Here is a 22,500-nt window from a genome sequence, read left to right as displayed (position 1 = left end):
TAGAGCAGCGGTGATCTAACCCGAAGTTCGTGGGTTCAATTCCCATCCTGGTCATGGTTTATATGGCTAGAAAACTAGCACTTCACGTTACCCTCTGATAGTTAAGTCTGTTGAAATATAAGTGCTACACGGCCAACGTTTGCAAAAACGTAACCCTTCCTTAACAAAGTTTTACTAAGGTTAAATATGGTGCCACCAGAACAATTTATGAAAGCTAACCATTTCGAGTCCGCTCCTAGAGCTAATGACTTGAGATCAGTGCCTAACCCAGCAGTTATTCTCTGCCGAAACAGAGTGCTGTTTATCTGCCAAAGCGGTTCAACACTGAGGTTGTCAGGTATCGCAAGATACAACAAGGTATCGCAATGTTCTACCTTGGTATATGTCACGAAGTATCTCAACTTATTTTGGAGTATCCATTCTAGTCAAAACCATTTTTTTTTTGTTAACCTTACGCAACTTACGGGGCCTGTTAAAAGCGAAAGTGCGCACAATTTACATAAATTACAAATTTTGTGGTGCTGAAATTTGAGGAATAAAATGTTTGAGATTAGGCGCACTTTGAATTTCGTACCAAAAGGAAATGAAAGGAAAGTTTATTCAGTTAAGTGTCAAGTCTTCTAGCGCTGAAGCACTCACTGGGGACACTGTAAACTGAAATTAAAAAAAAATAATGCAAATCAATCAACTCTTATGTTGGTCTTTGCCAAATCAAACTACCATCCAAACCTTAACGAAACGATTTATCCCATGTCGCAGTGCACCACGTTCACTGACAAGTCTTTCAGAACTTCGAAAATTTCCCTGGAAAACTTCCATTCCTTAGTCCCATGGCAGAAACACCCCACTGTCAATTTAGAAGTAATCTTTTTTTGTGCATATTTTCTCCAGCCAGCACTTTAAAAGTTAAAGGTGTCCATGTCACTCCCAATTCTGGTGGGACCAGTGTTAATGTCCATTGGCGTCCAATTTCCATCCAGCCACCAGGCGTTGTATTCCCCGGATACAGAGTGTCTTACAGGTGAGACAACTGAGTGACATTTGTGCCCATTCAAATTCCAGCTCCATTTAATTAATAGCCTGTAATTTAGCGAGCCAGGTAGGTTTGTGAGTCAGTCGTTCAGTCTTTTTTAGGGGGCAGTGTGGCCCAGAGTTTAGAGCGCTTGCCTTCAGATCCGGCGGTCCCGGGTTCAAGACCCGCTCTGGGGCCCGTTTCTCGAAAGTCCCGAAAACTTTCCGGACCCGAAAAGCCATCTGTGAAATTGCTAACCGCGTGTTTTGGAAAGCCGATCTTTTAACATGCTTTCAAGGTACCAAAAAGAAAATTAATTGTAAAGTTTGACGAATTAAATGCTCTCCGTTCTTGAGTTACAAAAGGAATTGAGACACCCGAAAATGGCCCGTAAAGTTTCGGGACTTTCGAGAAACGGGCCCCTGGCCACTGGTTGAATTTGATCCCGGTAGTCCTTGGTTCAACTTCCCAGCTACACTGGTTTGCCTCCAGCAAGTTTGGATTCTTAACCGTTTGTTGTTGTTCTGTTCTGTCGTTTCGTTGTGTTTAATTCATTGGCCCTGAAAAGCCCCTATGGGGAGCGGTCAATTAAGTATGTATTGCATTGTATTGTATCAGGGGTTTCAATAGAAGCCGGTTACCGGCGGTATACCGCCGCCTGCTTTGCCTCACACCGCCGGCTAGTTTGCCTTCATTTTCACTAAAAATGCTATCATAAACTTGTCAAACTGCCGCCTTCAATGGGCTATCACGGACGGTTATTTCAGAAGTTATTGAAACCCCTGATTGTATTGTATTGTCTTTTTGTTATGGTCTGTCTGGCTGTCAATCCGTGCTCTTGTTAGTCTTTGGGTGTTTTAGTAACGACAACACCACAAAGCAAGAATAGGGACCTTTAAGACTTACGACGTCGACGTCGAAGATGTCAGCTTAAATATAACTTTGCTTTATCGTGGGTCTTGCGCGATAATTCCATCTCGTTCACGTCTTACAATGTGGCGAAGAACCTAAACTAGTCAAAGCGGTTCTCTACTGTACAATAACCGAGTGTACAATAACTGTACAATAGAGTGGAATATTTGTACTCGTTTCGTGCGTCTGCTGTACAATAACTAACTCAGTGAAGCTATGATTCTCGCAACTCATAACTTTGCTTACGACTGGACATCCATTTCACACAAAAAGCCTATAAATGTGATCGTTGAAATATGCCAGAATCTCTGTCAACATGGAATTGGAAACGTTTCAGGCTTTCTTCGCACAACTACGACTTGACATCACCAAATTTCTGGTTTTGATGACGACGTAAACATGCAACAGAGAATCTTTCATTCTCTACTTTCACTCTGAAACCGCTCGTACCGATTTATTTTGAAGGATACTGAAGTTGCCCTGTGCTTGTCACGCACGAATCGTATTTTTCGTTCAGCACAACTTGTGAAAATACTTAATGATACTACACACCAAAAGATCTAATAAGATATGTTTATTGAAATCCAAAAAGAAAATTGGGGGTAACCACGCACTTTTCAAAGATAATCAAAAGTATGGCATTCTTTCCCAAATCGCAGCTTTGTTATCTCTGATGGTTACCTCCAAAAGCACTTACTAAGTTCTACTTTCTCCGCATAGTTTTAAACCGCGCAAAAATATCCCTGTATTAGTAAGCACCACCCATAGGAAACCCCATTCTCTTCCACAGACTCCGCTTTTCTTTGGGTCGGCACCAAGAACACGGACTTGTGTCTGTGAATCATGGACTTCCAGCTCTTCTGCGCATTCTCAGAAATTTAAAACATTAACGGTCGTCAACGATTACAACATTAGGGACCTTTAGATCGGACGACGACTACGAGTACGCGTTTTCCGGTCTGAGCACGCGCACTTCGAAAAATGTCGGCCTCCGAATCTTATACGCATGCTCAGTACGGAAAACTTGTACTCGTAGTTGCCCTCGTCCTGTGATCTAAAGGTCCCTAACATACCATGACTGCGACTGCGCGCATTTATGGCTGTGGCCAGAGTACGTGCTAAAGAAAAGCGGGAGGCTGGGGACGAGAATGAGGAAACCCGAGTATCTCGAGATGCGCAGAACGTATGCGCAATAACAATAGTAGGCACCGTCCCAGGTAGGCAGTCATCTAACCAGTCAGTCAGTCAGTCAGTGAGTCATCCTATAGGGCTGAGAGGTTGTAAATGGATTACAACACTGACACTTGAATTTTTATAGAGGGTTTTCACGTGACGTCACGGCGGCCATGATGGTGTTTAGAACAATAGAGGAAAAAGTCTTTTGGGAATTCGACTCTATTATAATGCAAAACATGTGCCATAATTTGCTATTGTTTTGTACACGAACAACATGGCCGTCTCATCACGTGATTGAAAACCATCTATTCGTCTACGACTTATTAAATGTCAGATTTGAGTGTTCACCAGGCCCCGATTGTCAAAGGCTGTATAACTTTATCCAGTGGTTAAGTCGCTAACCCGAATGTAAAATATACTCTGCGTCAAACATTGACGAAGGTTTTCGAACAAGCCTTTTTAGATGTGCTTATGTATATTCACAGTTACGCGAGCAAATGGTGAAATCTTTGCACAAATTGAAACTATTGGATTATGTACTTTTGGACTGAGGGAGGGTCAGACGGGAAAATATTTGGCCCGGAGGTCATTGCGTACGGACCGAGCGCCATGACCGAGGGCCAATTATTTTCCTCTCCGCCCCGACCTAAACTCAGTCAATCAGCATTTTATCATATGGGCTCTTTATTCTATTCATGAGCACTCAGAATATGAAGTTTGGACGAAATAAGGAACAAAAATTTGTACAGAAAGTTTGTCTAATATGTGTTCCTAGTAGGGCCGTACGGCTTTTTCCGGCCCTGCTCGCGCTAATGCATACGGCCCTCATTAGGGATTTTCCTAATAGTTTTACAATGAAAAAGCGCGCGGGGGGCCGTACGGGTTGTCGATAAGAGTACAGACAACGCTGAACCATATTTCGATTTGTTTTTTGCCATAATATTCAACACCAAAGAAAATGTTTACCATATTTCAGAGCGTTGTCTATACCTTTCTGGCAATGTAATTGCTGATTGGCTATTACATTGCGTGACCAATTGATATGAGCATGATGCGAGCAGTGTTGTTTAGACTCATCGACAACAGCAAATTAGCCAATCAGATTGCGAGATTACAGGCAATTGTGGTAAAAAGTGACTTATCCACCGGATAAATGTATCTGGCCAGTAACTGCTAATACTTGGCAAAACACCAAGGGCTTGTTAGCAGGAGTTCAACGACGTATTCGTGTGCTTATCCACAATACACCTTCTTTTAAATGGCAGGTATGTCTCTCTTCACGCTTTGCCATCGATTGGTGATTGGCAGTCAAAGGATACCGAAAGCATGAACTACTTCATTGTATCTGGTCTGCAGCCCTGTTCAAAATACGAGTTCAAAGTTCAGGTGCTAGTAAAGGGATCCGCACCAGGACCTCCGTCTGATATCGCACAAACCACAACGTTGACTGCACGTGAGTAGTAAATAGCTCTTATTAACCGGGATCGAGGTCTGTAAGGAAAGTTACGGACCGAGTTTTTTTCCCGTTGATTTATGGCCCAAGCGCGAAGTATACGTTGAAGGGCCTACTAACCCATTGTATCTAGTTGTAGGTATCTTAGTGGTTGCCCTACACATGGAAATGGGCTTGTGCATTTGTCTGTACTTATATATATTGAATGGCCGTGAAATACTCAACAACTCACAGCTTGCTCCTGTTTGACCTTTTAGCTCAGTTGGTAGAGCAACGGTGATTTGATTGGGAAGTTGAGTTCGATTCCCACCCAGGTATTTTTCGCATTTGCCGGTTGTCGCTTGCTGTTTCTTCGTGAAAGTAGGCATTTTCGCGTTTGCCGTCTACGTGGAAGTTTCTTCTTGTTTTTCTTCTACATAACAAGTTGTTTGTGGAAAACATAACCGCAAAAGCATTTTCCGGTAAGTCAAACGAGAAAAAAATTCATGGTTTTTGATCGTTCCTAACTGACACCTTACCTCAGTTTTGTTCACTATGAACTCACGTCGACTCTCTGTTGACTCACCAAACAGCTTCATCGAAACTCGCAAAATTTGGCAGGTAAAGATCTTCATTTTATACAGCGTCTTCTTTTACAAACAATGTTTAAAAAGACTCCGAGTTTTTGTCGGTTTCTGTTTTTTGTAAACTAAATACTCGAGTTGCCATGGGTCGCCTGAAGCTAAAGTCACAAACTTCACTCCGTTTTACGTGAAATGTGAAACGTTTTCACGTAAACGTGATACTAAATCTCTCTAATACGTGTATGCACTACAACTTACACTAGAGCTGTACATACAGCTGCAGTTCCATGTGGCCAACGTTTTCTATTTGTTTAACTTCATTGATGGTCTGGCTTTTTTATCTGGCCGATCCATCGATTATGCAAGGGTTTTTTGGGGTATTCAAGGGAAAAACGTGAAGACAGGAGTATATCTATTCATTACTGATTACACAACAATAGTGGATACGAGGAGCCTCTATCTCCACCAACTTCCTCGAGTAAACCCTTTCCCGAGTAAACATGTTTTTCCTACGAAACTCCCTTGACACTGAGAGAGCTTTGTTTTGATTGGCATTTGCAACAGTGGGAGTGCTGAATCCCCCAAGGGAGACTGAAGAGGTTTATGATAAGTGGATGTGCTGAATCTCCCAAGGCAGGCGTTCTATAAGAGATAGATTCTCCCCTTGATGATCTTCTGGGGATACTTAGAGAACTTACCAATGTCTGACATTTCTAGGCTCGATTACCAGCCGCTGTTTCGGGAAATTCCCGAACTCGAGTGAGCGGTGGAAATCGAGCCTAACATTTTGCTGGTATCATTATTTTGTGTTACAATCTTACCGTCGTACTCTTCCCTCTTTCAGTGTATGGTTAAGGTGCCGTGTCGGTACCGCGGCATTTTTGTTTTGTGCCGTTACTGTTTGATAACTAAACTTAGAGCGGTTTTCAATTGAGTGTCGAAAGTAATTAGATAATTACTTTGGTTTATGATTACTTCACTCAGTGATTGGTTCAAAGTTCTCGCGCCATTTTCTCAATCAACCAGGAGTGAAACCAAAACCAATCGTCGCTCGCGCGTGCACAATTTCCCGCGCTTTGTGTCGGCTACATGTAATTACTGCGAGTTTTGATTGGTTTACTGGATTGTCTGCGTCCTTTTTGATTGGCCAAAGTAATTACTTTGGTTTTGGTTTTACGACACTCGATTGAAACTCGCTCTAAAAGGGCGTTGTCTCAGTTGGTTTAGTTCTTTTAGGTTAAACGTGGTTCAAACACGTACCATAGCACTTACATACATACTCAACATTCTTATCGACTACGGGAAATCATATTAAAGGAATTTTAGCAGAATGATATATCCATGTTGAACGTTTTAGTGATGTTCCATTTAAGATGAAGATGTTTTTGAAATCAATCAAGGGAGGGCATGACAGTTTCCCTTTAATATCTCCAGTGGGTCTTGAGCAGGTGCATTGATTCAGGTGTTATACAATTGGTGACTGCCTATTTTATCCTCTGTAGAGACCAGTCCTCCTCAAAATGTGCAATATGTATCGAAAGGTATGGACGCCTTACAGATCACCTGGGAACCACCGGCAACGTCTTGCCATGTGATAACGAATTACAAGGTAACACATAAATGACTCAAGGGGAATACAGCCTTGTATTTACTTCAACCCTAGGAATCCCTTTGCAAATCTGTGAGCTTTTTAAAAAGAAAAGTAGGTAGGTAAAGTCTGCTACGAGGCTAGAAGGCCCATCAGGCCGGCGTTTATGTAGCATGAAGTGACTAGGAGTATTTCTACTCCCCCTGGATGGGATGCCAGTCCATCGCTGGGTTACCCCAGGCATTCGATTCGTCGGTACTCATTTATACACCTGGGTGGAGAGAGTAAAGTGTCATGCCCAAGAACACAACACAATGTCCCCGGCCAGAACCCGACCCCGGACCGCTCGATCCGGAGTCAGGCACACCAACCATGAGGCCACCGCGCCTCCCACTTTAAAAGGAGAGCTTATATTAAATATGTTTTCAAGCAAAGGGTTTTGGAAGAGCAAGCTTGCTACAATGTCGATGGTTAGTATGCCGCACTCCCAACTCCAGGGTCACTACTGTGAGACCTAGTTCTGTCCTCTAACAAGAAACTTTGCTCCAAATTTTTTCTCTTTCCAGGCCTGTTTCCAGTGAATAAGTCACTATCCGGAGTGTAAGATTGGCCAAGATTTTCTTACACACCTTTTAACTACAGTCTCGGTCACAAATGTTGTAACACAGACCGCAATTTGCCCCCTCTCCCGTTTATGGGTTGGAGTGCAAAAACCAACCGGTAAATGCAACGTTGATGAGAGAGTGGAGGAGAAGGAGGGGTACGTTATTAACAGCTTTGATACGCTTCACTTGCTGTTCAAGCGAAGTGTTACAACTATTTACGACCGAGATTGTAGGCGTGCCTAGAGTGTGCATATTCACAGTTACGAGGGCAAATACTGAAATTTTTTTAGAGAATGAAAAAAAATGTGTCCTGGGTTTGATTATTGGACGTGGCATTCGTTAACGTTTTCTTTGTTGTGGAAAATGTTAAATTTTCTTGAAGCCTTTTAATCGATCTGTTCAACGCTCAGCAAGTGCAGCACTCTCAAATTGCGTTCATACACACATGAACTGTCATAATGCTTTAAGAGCTGTTTTTTTAGAGCGGTTTTGAAATGAGTGTCGTAAAACCAAAACCATAGTAATTACTTTAACCAATCAAAAAGGACGGAAACAATCCAGTAAGCCAATCAAAACTAGAAGTAATTACACGTAGCCGACACAAAAGGCGGGAAAATATGCACGCGCGAGCCACAATTGGTTTTGGTTTCACTTCTGATTGGTTGAAAAAGTGGCGCGAAAACTTTGAACCAATCACTGAGTGAAGTAGATGCAAAACCAAAGTAATTAGCTAATTACTTTCGACACTCAATTGAAAACCGCTCTAAATATCTGACTAAATGCATTTGACATGAATAATTAACAATTGTTGCAAATTTGTAAAAAAGTGTTTGTTGATTTATCCTGAATCTTGGAAGAGAGTGAAAAGGATTGTTCATTTAAAGGAGGATTTATTTGGCTTGTTTCTCTCTCTTCTGAACAGGTGATGTACAAAGAGGTCACTTCGATCTCTTTTCTCTCCGTGGAGACTGGAACCCAGCTGTCGTATCTCCTAACAGGACTCACAGGGGGTCATTCTTACGATATCAAGGTAAAGTAAAATCTTCTAAATGTATTTTCCTTTGTTACCACAATTGCTTGTAATCTCGCAATCTAATCGGCTCATTTGCCGTTGTCGATGAGAGACTAGACAACGCTTGCTCGCATCCTGCTCCCGTCAACGTGTCACGCAATTGTGATAGCCAATCAGGAACGCTCTTTTTGGGAAATAAACCAATCAGATTGTGAAAAAGTACTGCGTTGCACTTTGTTTGTGTCATGATTTTGGTCACGCTCTGAAATAAACACTTTCTTGACGTTGAATATTGTGGCTGCAGGTCGTGAATCCACAACATTTTGACAACTGTGATGACGAATATCGTTGTCGAGAAGAGTACAGACTGCTGAAAAACGTTCATTTTGTTAATTGGCTGCAAGTGTATTACAACTTGCAGAGATCCAACCACCATAGGCCCAAATTAAAAAAAAAATGGGGAAGGGGGGGAGGGGGAGGGGGTTAATGGTAACTATCACCAAATTCGCGAATCTGATTGGTTACCGACAGCCCTGATTTCAGCATTAGTACGGCAGTTTGTAATTGGATACCTTGTAATTAGACAGTTGTATGCATCATCAAGCGTGCGTTAGTTGTATTGTGATTCATTTATCTTTTTCCAGAGCGATTGAAGAAAAGAAAAGTTAAAGTTAAGCAGATTAGGCTATACAAATGTTATCACCGTTATCTTTTCGTATTTTAACAAATTTACAGTTACGAGGGCAAATACTGAAATCTTTTTAGAGAATGAAAAAAAATGTGTCCTGGATTTGATTCTTGGACGTGGCATTCGTTAACGTTTTCTTTGTTATGGAAAGTGTTAAGTTTTATTGAAGCCTTTTAATCGATCTGTTCAACACTTAGCAAGTGCAACACTAATGCTAACCTTTCCTCTTACCTTATTGTTGGAAATAGGTGGCAAAGGCACACTTCGTATTGGATGTCAAAATTGGACGTGCGTCTAATGAGGCGTATTTCTGTACATAAGTGCCTTGGTATCAGCGGTCCCTTTGTTATGCCTTCATTTTCTCAGCCTTTGTTATTTTTTCTGTAGATTGAAGCTCACAGTTCAGATGGGGATAGTGCCCCTTCACCGGTTAAAAGTGTTAGAATCTTGAGTGACCCTCCGACAGGTATGCTCGCCCTCATCATAGTTATAGATGTAGGCTGGTTATGGTTTCTTTGTTTCATGTTTTTGTTCGCTCTTTTGGCCTTGACCCTGCACAAAACCCAACAAAAACACGCTTTTTTCGGCAGGATAACTAATCAAAAGCTTCGACTAATTTATTCGAAATTAACTTGCGAACCAAAAACAAAAGATTGTGCAGGGTCACGGTCGGTTCAACATCTAATTGTGACTGTATTGTTCCTGCTTTTGAAATCCCCAGGGTTTTCTTAACCATTCTCTAGATTAATTACAGTTTATATAATAAGTTCAATTTCAATGCACGCATTTTGATTGGTTCTCGCCTATGATGTATCAGAGGGAACAGATGCAGAGTGGACTTCATCATCGTTAGAGCGGTTTTCAATTGAGTTTTGAAAGTAATTAGCGAATTGTTTTGGTTTATGATTACTTCACTCAGTGATTGGTTCAAAGTTCTCTCGCCACTTTTCAACCAATCAGAAGTTAAACCAAAACCAATCGTGACTGGCACATTTTCCCTCGCTTTGTTTTGGCTACTTGTAATTACCCACCCCGAGATTTGATTCGTTTACCGGATTGTCTCCGTCCTTTTTGATTGGCTAAAGTAATAACTTTGGTTTTGATTTTACGACACTTGATTGAAACTCGCACTAAATGAAACAATTAGATTCCATGTTGCCGTGCGTTTGTTCAGGAATAGATCACAGAAGACGTCAAAATGTAGTAAGAATATTAGTGACACACTCGCCTATCGCCTTGTGTGCCTCAATACGAGGTTGAACATGACCTAGGAATAAATCTTTTTAGAAATTACCAGTTCCGTAAAGGTTTTGGTTTTGAAAATACAGAATTATAAATTTCCCCAATTGTCACTTGCGTGACACCAGATACTGAAATCTGTTTTGATTGAAAAAATGTCTCTCGTGTTTAACGTTTCAAGTATATTGAATGAATGAATGAATGAATGTCCTTTTGCGTCAAAAATGACGCGGGTCTCGCACACTGATGTTTATGATGAAAGTGAAAGTCTGCTCCTACAACGATTGTCATGGCTGTATCGCCCAATCCTAGAACGACAGGGGTGACCACAGAAGCTGCAGGGAATAGAGTTGCTGTCAGTTGGGGCGGTTTGAGCTTGTTTGCGATGGCGTCGCTTTTCATCCCAAGTTGCCATGAGGATACTCCGCTCCATTTGGAGCGGTCCGCGGCAAGTGACTCCCATAAGGTGGGGTTTATCCCTGCACAACTGATGCTGTCCTTACAGACACCCTTGTATCGCAAGTGAGGACGACCTTGAGGGCGACAGGCATGGGCTAGTTCTCCGTAGAGAAGGCACTTTGGAACACGGGTAGAATCCATATGGTAGACATGCTTTTACCACCTCAGGCGTCTCTTTAGCAGGATGCTCATGAGAGTGGCTGTGTCTGCTCTTTTGAGGATTGGGTATCTTGTCTTGCCATTTAATTTCCAGGATTTTTCGGAGGCATCAGAGATAGAAGGAATTAAGTTTCCTTTCTTGGCCTTGTTAGATGGACAGCTTTCGGAGCCGTAGGGCAGCGTGCTCAGTACATAAGCTGCATATCTTCTTATTTTGATGTCTGTTCTAAGGTACGTGTTGTTCCAGGCCCTTTGTGGCAGATTTCCAAAGGTGGAGGCTGCCTTGCCTATCCAGCAATAAATGTCCTCATCAAGACTCAGGGTTGATGGTAACGGTGAAGCCCAACTCCAGAGGCTTACTATCAAGCTTAAGATGCTCATAAGGGGTTGCCGTGCACTGCGCAAGTATGACCGTTTTCTTAACGCCGATCGTGAGTGAAAAACCCTTGCAGGAGCTGTTGAGTCTGTCGATCATGTTCTGAAGAGTCGACTTACTATAGGCAACTAGTGCGGCATCATCCGCAAACAGAAAATCCCTTGCAATACCGGATTGCATTCTCCTGTTGGCTTTTAGTCTAGATAGGTTTTAGAGAGTTCTGTCACATCTCCAGTGGAAGAGAATGTCGCCTGGTGAGTTTTCAAGGGCAGTGTGAAGGAGGACTGCCAAGTAAATCTTGAAGAGAGTTGGCGCAAGGGCACAAGGGTAGTCTTGCGAAGCGAGGCTCTGCAGGCGGGTCAAGGTAACCTGAGCCAACGATGCTCAGAAGAGATATGCTGCGATAGTTGTTGCAATCACTACGGTCACCCTTGTTCTTGTACAGGGTGACTATGTTGGTATCTTTCATGTCTTGGGGGATGTGACCTTGCTCCCAGCACGGACAGAGGAGCAGGATGGTTTGCTTCCCATGCTTCAAAACATCCGGCGGGTTCCCTGGTGCCTTGCCACAGGCGAGACCGCCGTTGGCTATGCTGAGCTCTTCCAGTGTTGGCATGTTGTCAAGCTCCTCTACGACTAGCAACCCAGGCAGGGCATTGAGGGCAGTGTCTGTGACAATGTTCTGTGTTCAGTAGAGCTCGAAATAATGCTCCACCCAGTGCTGCAGCTGCATGCTCTGATCAGTGGTGACCTCACCAGTCTTTGATTTGAGCGGGGCTGTTTTGACGCTCGTGGGGCCGGTGGCAGTTTTGATGCCCTCATACATCCACTTTGCGTGGCCACAGTCCGCTGCTAGCTGGATTTTGGCGCATTGGTTTTCCAGTACTTGTTGGCACAGTGGCGGGCGGTCTGTTGGGCCTAGCTGCTCGAAGGGCGTCGCATGTGCTTGGGGAAAGGTTCTGCTCGTGAGCCAGCATCGCTTTCCTTTTGGCCTCCGTGACTGGTTGCATTTCTTCCCAGCCGGTCTTGAACCAGTCAACACTTTTGCGTTCTGTCTTTCCGAATGCAGCCACGGAGGTGAGACCATTTGGCATCGGGGTTGCTGGTCGTTGGTTGCATAGCAAGTTTCTCCTGGAGGCTGTCAGCGAAGCTCTGAGTCTTAACAGGGTCGGACGTCCCACAGGTGTTGATCCGGGGGCGACCCTTGGTCTTGGCGTGGTGGATCTTTCTGAGCTTCATCTTGACCTTGCTTGGAATGAGCGAGTGTTCCGTGTCACAGTCAGCGCTGTGATAGCTTCTTTTGTGGAGGACACTGCTGAAGTCCACTCTTCTAGTGATGACGAGGTCTAGGACCAAGCGGGTCTCCAAGACAATTTGTGCAGCTCCTTACACTTAAAGTAGCTGTTGGTGATGCAGAGGCCGTGGTGACAACAGAGTTCGAGCAACCTCTGCCTGTTCTCATTAATCCTGCCGACGCCGAAGTGGCCAAGGCAGGTAGGCCCATGCTTGCCAGTCGGTCCCAATGCGGGCGTTGAAATCGCCTAGCAAATGTATGCCCTTGGAACTTGGGATGCCGGATTATGTTTCGTGCAGAGCCTCGTATAATTGATCCTTGGCTTCTGGGGTGGAGGTCAGAGTCGAAGCGTGGGCAGATGTGATGTTCACAAAGCCCGCCAACGTTTTCATGCGAAGGGCTAGAATTCTTGATGACTATAACGGCCATAACAGCCTTATGCATAACAAATATATCACTACCGATTAACGCCAAAATCTCTCTGATACTCGTTATCAAAATCCTTTTCTTACACTTTTGCGTTCGTCACATTTCTCTTACTAATTAACATGTGGATCATTTGTTTACAAGTTTTTTTCATTGCGGAAGGGCTTAGAAGTGTACATTACAAAGGGTATTTTGATTGGCCACTGTGAATCACTGTAAGCATAATTTGACCACTATGCATCACTGTGTAAACAGTCTTTGCTTGCTGAATTGTCAGCGGCACGAGGAAATACGATGGTGTAACACCCTACCTAAAACGTTTATCCTGGCTGCCCCCGTCAAAGACCATCTTTTTTATCGTCAAGCTATTATAGCCTTTACAGTCAAGCCATTTCACGCGTGACCAGTATCCACAAAACCTGAAATTAACATCCGAATTCCTCTTTCGAGCTTCCGAGATTTGAATGGAATCTTAAAGATTTTTTAAAGTTGCTACGAAAAATGCGCAATCATTATAACTGAACAATAATTAATCAAACGCTTGAAAGAGCTTTCACTTTTCAAACACCGCTTATTTTATAATAGAACGAACGTTCATAGCGAACTATTTTTGATATATCAAGGAAATATTCCAATGGGAATTCAGAATCTCGAGAGCAAAGTTCAAGACTGGCGCGCAGATCTGAAATCTCGGTTCAAGTTTCAAAACGACTGGTCAGGTGTGGCGTAGCTTGACTGTAAGTGCATGTACGGACAAGAACCTAAACATCTAACTTCGAAATTCGTTAGCCGCGAACATGTAAGCGAACGTACGCCTAGGAACTGTCAAATGCTTAATATTCGTCTTTTCAGGACAGTTTCTGGACAGCGAACTTTTTATTTTAGAAGTGTTAAGACCATGGAACAGTTTGGAATCGTTCCTAAAGCCAAACAGTTCAGTTCAAGTTTTTAAACGTCCTTTAAAGAATTAAGCTTTTAGGAAATTTTGTTCAGTGATGCTTCGTAATGTTCTATTTCTCTATATTTTAACTAGTTGTACTTTTTAATGTTTATTTGTTCCTAAAAAAATCCCCATTGTGGAGGCCACAATAAAGTATGTATGTATTGTCATCACTGCCACTACTCCCAAGTTAGACAATTTAGCATTGGTCCCCCACTAATGCATGCCATGTGACTCTTACATGAAGTGGTTTTTGCATCATGCCATGCAAGTGTTCTCGTACTCTAACCTGTAACTTTGTTTTTTTAGTGCCCGTTTCAAACCTGCATACAAAGAATATCACCAACACAACAGTAACACTGGCTTGGGAAACTCCACAACCCAGCAGCGGGCATGCCATTGCTGTCGAGGTAAATTTGCTACATATTTTCCAGCTGCACGGGGTTCATACTCAGATAGCCTAGCGCTCATTAGGTCTTAATCATAACCGAATGAAAATGGAAATATTTTTCTTAACGATGTGTGCCTCATGAGCCAAGGGCTATCATTTTCGCATCAATAAGCCAGGAAACCAGCTCTAAACATGGAAAGTGAATTTTATAATTAGGTATCTCTGAAAATTTGAGCTGGTTATAACAAATAATGGTTACTTTTAAATTTCTTAAATAAAAAAAGCAAGGAGCCCTTTAGTGTTATTTTCGTGTAATAGTCTATGGGTTTTCATTGGCTAATTACTGCGCTGATCATCGAAAGCAAAAAGTTTGAAATTGGAAAGCTAAAAGCTAAAAGCTTATTTTTACACCTTGAATTTTGATTACAGCGATGTGAAATGGCGAGGGAAAAGTTTGCTTTTCTAAGGCACGCGCCGGCGAGAGGGCATTGTGCAATGTCACAGCATACACGGAAAAAAAAAACACATCTTCGTTTCTACCGTGCTTAATTCGCTGATTCAAACGGTAAAGTGCTCTCCGTTAAAAAAACAAAATCTTCATTCAAAGTTTGTAAGATGCGCCGATAATATTTATTTGATTTTTCTGGAAGGAATAGTTTTTATTTTTATGAAGCACGCGCCGGCGAGTCTGTGTCCGTAGCGTCACGCAAATTGTTTACGAAATTAAACACGTGCGTCTTATTACAGTAGTTCAGCTTTATTATGAGACAAACTCCCGAGTTGGGATTTCGAGTTGGATTTTCGAGTTAGGATTTCGAGTCGGTTTTTGCGAGACGCTCCAGCTACAACGAATCGCCTTGGCTTTTTTACCGCGCACCGGTGGCTCAGTTGGTTGAGCACCGGGCTGTCACGCGGGAGGTCGTGAGTTTAATTCCGGCCGGACCAACACTCAGGGTCTTTAAATAACTGAGGAGAAAGTGCTGCCTTTGTAATTACATCTGCAAATGGTTAGACTCTCTAGTCTTCTCAGATAAGGACGATAAGCCGGAGGTCCTGTCTCACAATCCCTTCAATGTTCATAATCCTGTGGGACGTAAAAGAACCCACACACTTGTCGCAAAGAGTAGGGCATGTAGTTCCCGGTGTTGTGGTCTGTCTTCTGTGATGTATCATGGTTGCAGTGGGAGGGTAAATGCTCGGAGAAATTAGCTACACCAAGCTACTCTAAAAATCCGAGGGTAAATAAAGATATATGATATATGGTATGTTAACCGTACGCGTGGGAACAGCCATATTTCATTGGCTAGATTTTGATTACATTTGTTGACTTTAATATATAGTTCCAGTGGCCACAAATTGTTCAGTCTGTACTCAGCGAAGGTCGAAATTGAATCGATGGAAGAATACTCTGAAGCCAAGACCTATAAGAGTAAGCCAGAACTAAGGAAGAGCAATGTAAATGCTGACTTATTTTTATTCATCAGCGGAAATAATAATTATTGCCAGTCGCACGGAGTTTTTCCAGGAGTTTGTTAAAAATAAACCACGGATAAACGGGCCGGAAACGCGAGAGCAAAGGTTACAGATGTTAGCTGATATTTGTGCTTCCAGCTCAGAATACCCGGAGTACTAGATGTAACACAAGTATTCTTTTTAAAAATCAGCCTTCATGCTGAAACATTACCAGTAAAAGTGAAAATGTGACGTTTAATAACATGAATTTACTAGTTTACCGAAACTGGAGCCGTCACGCAACGTGTCATCAAAGGTCATATCGAATCGCATTAAATAAAGCAAGGAAATCAAAATCCACAGAACAATAGTGGACTTTGTCAGTATGTTATATGTCTGTAAAACTTCCGCCGTTTACAGTAATGATTTCAGCATCAGACAACTATTACCACAGGTGGAGAACGCACTCCTAATCTTTGATTACTACTAGTTTTATTAGTAATTTTTTTTCGGGTTGAAAATTTCTCTGTCTCGTAGGAGGCAGTTCAAGTGGGATTTGAACTCGGTATCTCTTCGTTCAGAGGCAATCACGATGACCACTACACCACGGTAGACTACATGACAGATAATGGGGAAATATGAATTAAAGAATTGTGTGCGTGACCGGAAACGAGTTTTGTGTTTTTGTTGCACGCAATGCAATATCCGGTTTTCGTTTTACTCTGTAACAGATATTGTAATTTTATAATTCTCGCAGTATTGTTTAAGAAAAAAGTATTAAATATTTATAAATACCATCGTAGAGCTTGGAAAGCATCTGTTTTCTGGTTTTGATTGGAATAAATGCCGCTAACAACAGTTTTAAATGTAAACAAATATCCATAATAGCACTTAACCCTATCATTGGGTCACGGAATGTGGACTTCGGACTACGGAATTGAAACTGGGGATTTACCAAGATATTAGGGAGTTTAAGCACGCGACGTTTTTGCGCCTCGGACGGCAACCGGAAATAAACATTTCGCATGCCAGGACAGTAGTGTCTCTCACATTTTTAACCTAATCATCTCTAAAACATAAAGGTGATAGTGACAAGACCGGATAAAAGGGAAAACAGCTCACTTCCGGTTGCCGTCCGTGGCTCAAAAACGTCGTGTGCTTAAACTCCCTATTGTAACATTAAAGACATCCACTGAAATACTGTGAACTTAAAGGGAGTCGGCTAAAAATCTTCGAACAAAGTGTAGGCTACCCGTAGCCTCTTGTATACTTTATTGCTGACAAGAATTTCAAAGCGATCGAAACAAACGGTTAATACAGATTTTATATAACGTACATGATTTGTAATTTTTCGTCCTCGTCAGAAAAAAGTGAATTTTTCTACTCGAATAAGTATGTTAGATTGTGAGACAAACAAGAGTCAGTTTAGGGCAAAAAAGTTACATCAAATATGTAGGCGTTTTAATCAAAATTTGTCATGGAAGAACCATGTTGATTGTGTAATCAAAAAAATAAGTAAAACAACAGGGATGAATGCAAACTGAGGTACTTCGTTTCCTCTACTGTCCCATTTTCAATATTTACAATTCTTTAATTTTACCTGATATAACTTATGGACTCATTGCCTGGGCAAATGCGTCCAGTACTTATTTAACAAAATCTTGGTTCTTCAAAAGCGAGTGTTGCGCTTAATTTATTTTACCGATCCGAAAGAGAACTTGCCATCCCTTTATTTGTCAAATGAAAAATTTTGCTTTTTACGTGCCAATATGATGAAGCCGTAAGCAAATTAATGTTTGACCTGCACAGTCAGATTGTCCCTATCACCATTGTGAAACTGTTTACATAAAAGGATGATGATGTAACTAAAGTACGTTGATGATTGACCCCACTCGAATAGCAAATCTGCTACCTGCGGGTCAACTTATTCTTTATTTTTGTAATGAGAAAATAAAATAAAGTCCTACTGTGTGTAAAGTGGGAGTCTTATTTCATTCAAATTTTCTTGTATGCACACCATAAAATCAGATTTTGACAAGTGATGGTTTTTAGCGAAAATCGTACTATCCAACTTCCTGTACACAAACTTTTCTTTTAGTTATGTTGATGCCCCTTGGCTCACAGCTTTGTATTTCCCTTGCAGGGCTATAAGATTTACGAAGACACTTTGGGGTACATCAACAGTACTGACAAACACAAATACACTGTTACGTCGCTGAAGTCCATGACAAAGTACACTTTTACAGTGAGACCGTACAATAACGATGGCGTGGGACCACCCATCAACGTTGAAGCCATCACAAAAGGTAGGAGCTGATTAATAAACGAACAGGAGTGTTTTATCCGGTTTTAAACCATGAGGCGAAGCTGAGAGGTTGTAGACCCGATAAAACTAGCCTGCAGAACAGGCGTGATTTTTTGCGTAAACAGAGGCGAAAGCGAGGCGAACGCGAGGCGAGCGCGAAGCGAAGGGCGAAGCGCGAAGCGCGAGTAGCGCGCGAGGGGAGGAGCGCTCCTCCCCTCGCGCGCCACTCGCGCTGTGTTTAGGTGAGAGTATGCAAACACGGCTGTGACATCACACGAATTTTGATTGGTTATGTGTTGTCAGACGCGCGTTTTGATTGGCTGGTAGGAAATATATGCGTGTATCAAGAAAATCTATTTCAATCAAGAAGTTAAAAGAACATCATTTTCCTTTATTTGTCGAATTATTTTTGAGAAATATCTTATAAAGGCAGTAGAGGACTTTTTCCTTTGTTTACATAGCCTCATCTAACACTCATCTAACACTCATCTAACACAGAATTCGCAACAGTTATGCAAACCCTCGACTGCGTCTCGAGTTTGCATAACTGTCTCGAATTCTCCCAACTCCCCCTTCTTTGTTTAGAATAGATGAGGCTATGTAAACACGGGAAAAAGTCCCCTATTGTGTAATTAGTATGCTTTATATAAAGAAAAGATGTTTTTCACAGTTACGTCATCAGATTCTAAAATCAAAATTGCTAAGTCTTCTGAATTTTTATCTACAGAAGGTTGAAGATGACCTAGAAATAAATACTTTTGCAAGTTTCCAGTTCCGTGACCCCTTTCATTTAAAAAATACAGCTTTTTGAATTTCCGAATCGTCACCTTGCGTGACACCATGATCCAAAGCTATTTGGTTGGAAGAAAGTGGCTGTCACCTTGCGTGACACCATGATCCAAAGCTATTTGGTTGGAAGAAAGTGGCTGTCACTATGAATCTCAGCAGTTTGATTCTTTCAAGTACATTAGGAGATGTGTTCATACACGTGGATTTTATGTCATGGGCAAACAGTGAGCTCTTTCGTCGCCAAGTGTCGACTCCGGGTGTTTTCGTTGAACACCAGCCGCCATATTGGTGGACCACTTTGATCCACCAACATAGCGTCTCCATACGAAACTCCAGAAACGATGTGCCTCACAGACCTTAGAATTGGAGAGGTGGTTAAAAAATTGTTTCCTACGACATTCCAAGCTCTTGGCCTTTTTCATTGAACGGTTTCGATTTTTTTTTTGTTGCGTGACAGTGAAAACGATCTATTCTAATGAGGGGTGTTTTATCGGTTTTTAAAGCTCATACACATTACCCGGTAGTTTAAAAGAAACGGTTTTCTTGGGTATAGTCAAAGATGAAAGCTAAAAACGGAAGACTGAAATCTCTCATGTGGCAAATAAAGTCTCAAAATATTAATCAATATTATATTTGGATGATTTATACATCGAGTTTCTATCGTCAAACTCCTTACGTGTAAGCAACATAGTTTGGGCCTACACCAATGGAACTAACCTTGTTCGTCTTGTAATGTTTGAAAGGAGGGGTAAGAATTATACAAATGTCATTTCAATGCTCATTTTAAGAACCTTGGAATCTTAAAATTCCATGATCTGCACTTGTTACAGCTTGGTCAATTTATGTTCTCTTATCAAAATCGAATTCTTCCTCCCAAGTTAGCTAGCAAATGCACTCTAATCACTTATTATACCAGAAACTCTCGTGCATTTTGTTTGCCTTTCTGTCAAACTAACATCAAACAATTCTCTGTTTTCTATCAAGGATCTAAATTTTCTTAAGGCTGGTTTTCACTAGCGCAAACATAAGTCGCTTATGCTGAGTGAAAATTAACGTCGACGCATGCATCAAAGTCAACCTCGGCCTCCGCCATTTTGTTTAAATGCTGAGTGCTTTAATAGACCGTTTTCGAATTTTCACGGCTGGACTGGCTCTAGCATGGAATGGAGGCTAATGCGGGCAAATCTTTTCAAATGCAAATTAATTTGCACGCATTAGCCTCCATTTCATGCTAGGTCCAGTCCAACCGTTAGAATACGAAACTGGCCTATTGGCCAGACATAGCAAATCATTGGTCACGAGAATAAATGTATCTTGTTAGATGTTTTGGTGTGTAGTAACGCTGATTATTTTTACGAGTTGTGCTGTATTTGGACGAGCCTGCTAGGTAGAGTCAAAATACAAAGAAGGATTAGAAATGCTCAGCGATGCTCCACACCAAAACATCCAATAAGCTATTTGTTATCCAACTTTTCCGCTCTAAATTTCTAGCAAGTGAATTGTAAACAACCGAAAACGTGTGACAGATTGTGTGTGACAAGCGTGGGGCAAAGTAGTCAAGCCGGTTCTCTTCTGTACAATAACCAAATATACAGTGACTAACTTTAAAATATCGTGGAATATTTGGAATTGTTTTTTTTGCGTTTTCTGTACAATAACTAATACAGTTGGATAATAAATCTTGTTTTTAACTGTAATTGAATTCTTAGATCGGCAATAGACAATATTCGTATTCTCGGTATTGGACTGGAACTAGCTTGCAATGGAGGCTAATGCGGGGGAATATATTAGAAAGTATTTGCATTTGAAAAGATTCCCCCGCATTAGCCTCCATCGCAAGCTAGTTCCAGTCCAATACCGAGAATACGAATATGGTCTATTGGTGCGTCTTAATCAGGAACATCAGAAATGCCAGACACGGATAAAACTAAAAGAAACATTTGAAGCCAACAAATTGCAGTGTAATTCATTTTGCAGTTCATGCAATTCACTCAAATTGCAATTGCTGTTCATTGATTGAAGATGAATCAAGCTGCCTTAAACGTTGCAGTTTCATTGGAATTTTTCCAACAGTTTGTCCCACTTTGTAAAATCTCTGTGGGACACGTCTCTGTAACTAGCGCCTTCATGTATGCCGGCCTTAAGTTTGATTTTCACACAATTTTAATCGAAAAAACAATAGACTGTGTTCGTATTCTCAGTATTGGACTGGAACTAGCTTGCAATGGAAGCTAATGCGGGGGAATATATTAAAAAGTATTTGCATTTGAAAAGATTTCCCCACATTAGCCTCCATTGGAAGCTAGTTCCAGTCCAATACTGATATGGTCTATTAGAAACCACTTGTCGGGCCACGTGGAACTCAACATTTCTTACGTGAAGGTGTAAACAATTTTTGGAGACTATCAGGAATTAAAAGATATGCGGCGGAAACAACTTGCACAATGTTGGAAACGCACGTTTCAACGGGTCACGGGTCACAGTAAGGTCTCTCTCTTAAAGTTTCATTCTGCCAACACAAAGCAATAAAGGGAGGTTGTTTTTAAGTTAAAGTGTTTTGTATGTCTGATGTCATTGCTACCCAAACATCTAAAACATCTTATGTACAATTTGTATTTACAAAAACAACTCTACGCATCCTTGAAGGTTCACTCAGTGTCTTGTCATGAAAGCAGGTTCTCAAAGATAATTATGCTCCACATTTGATGCATGAAGTTGAAACCTCAAACCTTAAAAAAATATGCCAACGCTGAACCGATTTGATTAGTCCTAATAGTTTGGTAATCACCCCCAAGCCAGTGACCCATGCATCGCCATCGCCATCGCCATCGCCATCAGGCGTCCTCAGCCGAACATCGTTAACCAAGTGGCTCCAGAATTCCTTCTCCCAGCCAGGTCATCCTGCAACGGTTTGAAGTCCCCACCCACAATCTTGGACAAAACTCTTGGGAAAACTTCTAGCTTACGCATCATTTGGCACGCACTCACAAAATATATTTGTCCCTCCCCACTCCCCCCCATACCAATGTTGATAATGTGATGCAAAATACTGTGCAAGCCTTTGGTCGCTTTTTGAAACACCATTGGAATGGGGGGAGGGGGGAAAGTAGGAAGAATTGATTCTTTATCACACAGACAAATGAGAGCGTCACATTTTCCCAACGCGTTTTGTCCAAGATTGCAGTCCGTCCATGTGGTGGATCCCACAACAGCATTTGGCTTACTAGTTCATTACTATGCCAGCAGTGCCCACAGAATTTCAGTCTTATCTGCAGTATGGTAGCCTTTGCGAAGTAACCAACAAACCAACATAGTTTGTTTTTTTTAGGTACTAGTGCTCCAAGAAACGTGCTTGCAGAACCGCTCAACCCTACAGCCGTGCGTCTGTCCTGGAAACCACCTCAATTTGGGGCAACTTCACATGTTGTACGTCTCCTTCTTTTTGGGAAATCCCGACTTATTTATGCAGCGAATGGTTGCAGGAAACTTGAGTAGTTTATGTAGTAGCATATATAAGATATTACCTTGCGAGCAGTTGGTTTCTCCTACGCTTTCCGAGAGAGAAACCACTGCGAGCAACCGTTTGATTTTCCATCGAGCATGTGCGAAGTACGTCAATTAAGGTACGAGAATTAAGGTAGTTGGACCTGCGAAATCACTG

The 22,500-nt window shown here is 41.8% G+C and overlaps 1 protein-coding gene across 1 annotated transcript in view; it reads left to right on the top strand.

Annotated features, from left to right (window-relative positions):
* LOC138029858 (sortilin-related receptor-like) overlaps window positions 1–22,500 on the top strand; it is a 139,973-nt gene that overhangs the window by 74,400 nt on the left and 43,073 nt on the right. Inside the window, exons 32-39 of the mRNA XM_068877675.1 lie at window positions 892–1,021; window positions 4,366–4,553; window positions 6,619–6,725; window positions 8,232–8,339; window positions 9,397–9,475; window positions 14,212–14,312; window positions 17,889–18,051; window positions 22,168–22,265. Of these exons, the coding sequence (XP_068733776.1) occupies window positions 892–1,021; window positions 4,366–4,553; window positions 6,619–6,725; window positions 8,232–8,339; window positions 9,397–9,475; window positions 14,212–14,312; window positions 17,889–18,051; window positions 22,168–22,265 (974 nt within the window). The remainder of the gene's footprint in view (window positions 1–891; window positions 1,022–4,365; window positions 4,554–6,618; window positions 6,726–8,231; window positions 8,340–9,396; window positions 9,476–14,211; window positions 14,313–17,888; window positions 18,052–22,167; window positions 22,266–22,500) is intronic.

The sequence above is a fragment of the Montipora capricornis genome, chromosome 13 (assembly GCF_036669925.1).
Source record: "Montipora capricornis isolate CH-2021 chromosome 13, ASM3666992v2, whole genome shotgun sequence".
NCBI classification, from domain to species: domain Eukaryota; kingdom Metazoa; phylum Cnidaria; class Anthozoa; order Scleractinia; family Acroporidae; genus Montipora; species Montipora capricornis.
Note: the sequence above shows the minus strand (reverse complement) of the source record. Positions and strands in the feature narration are given on the sequence as shown.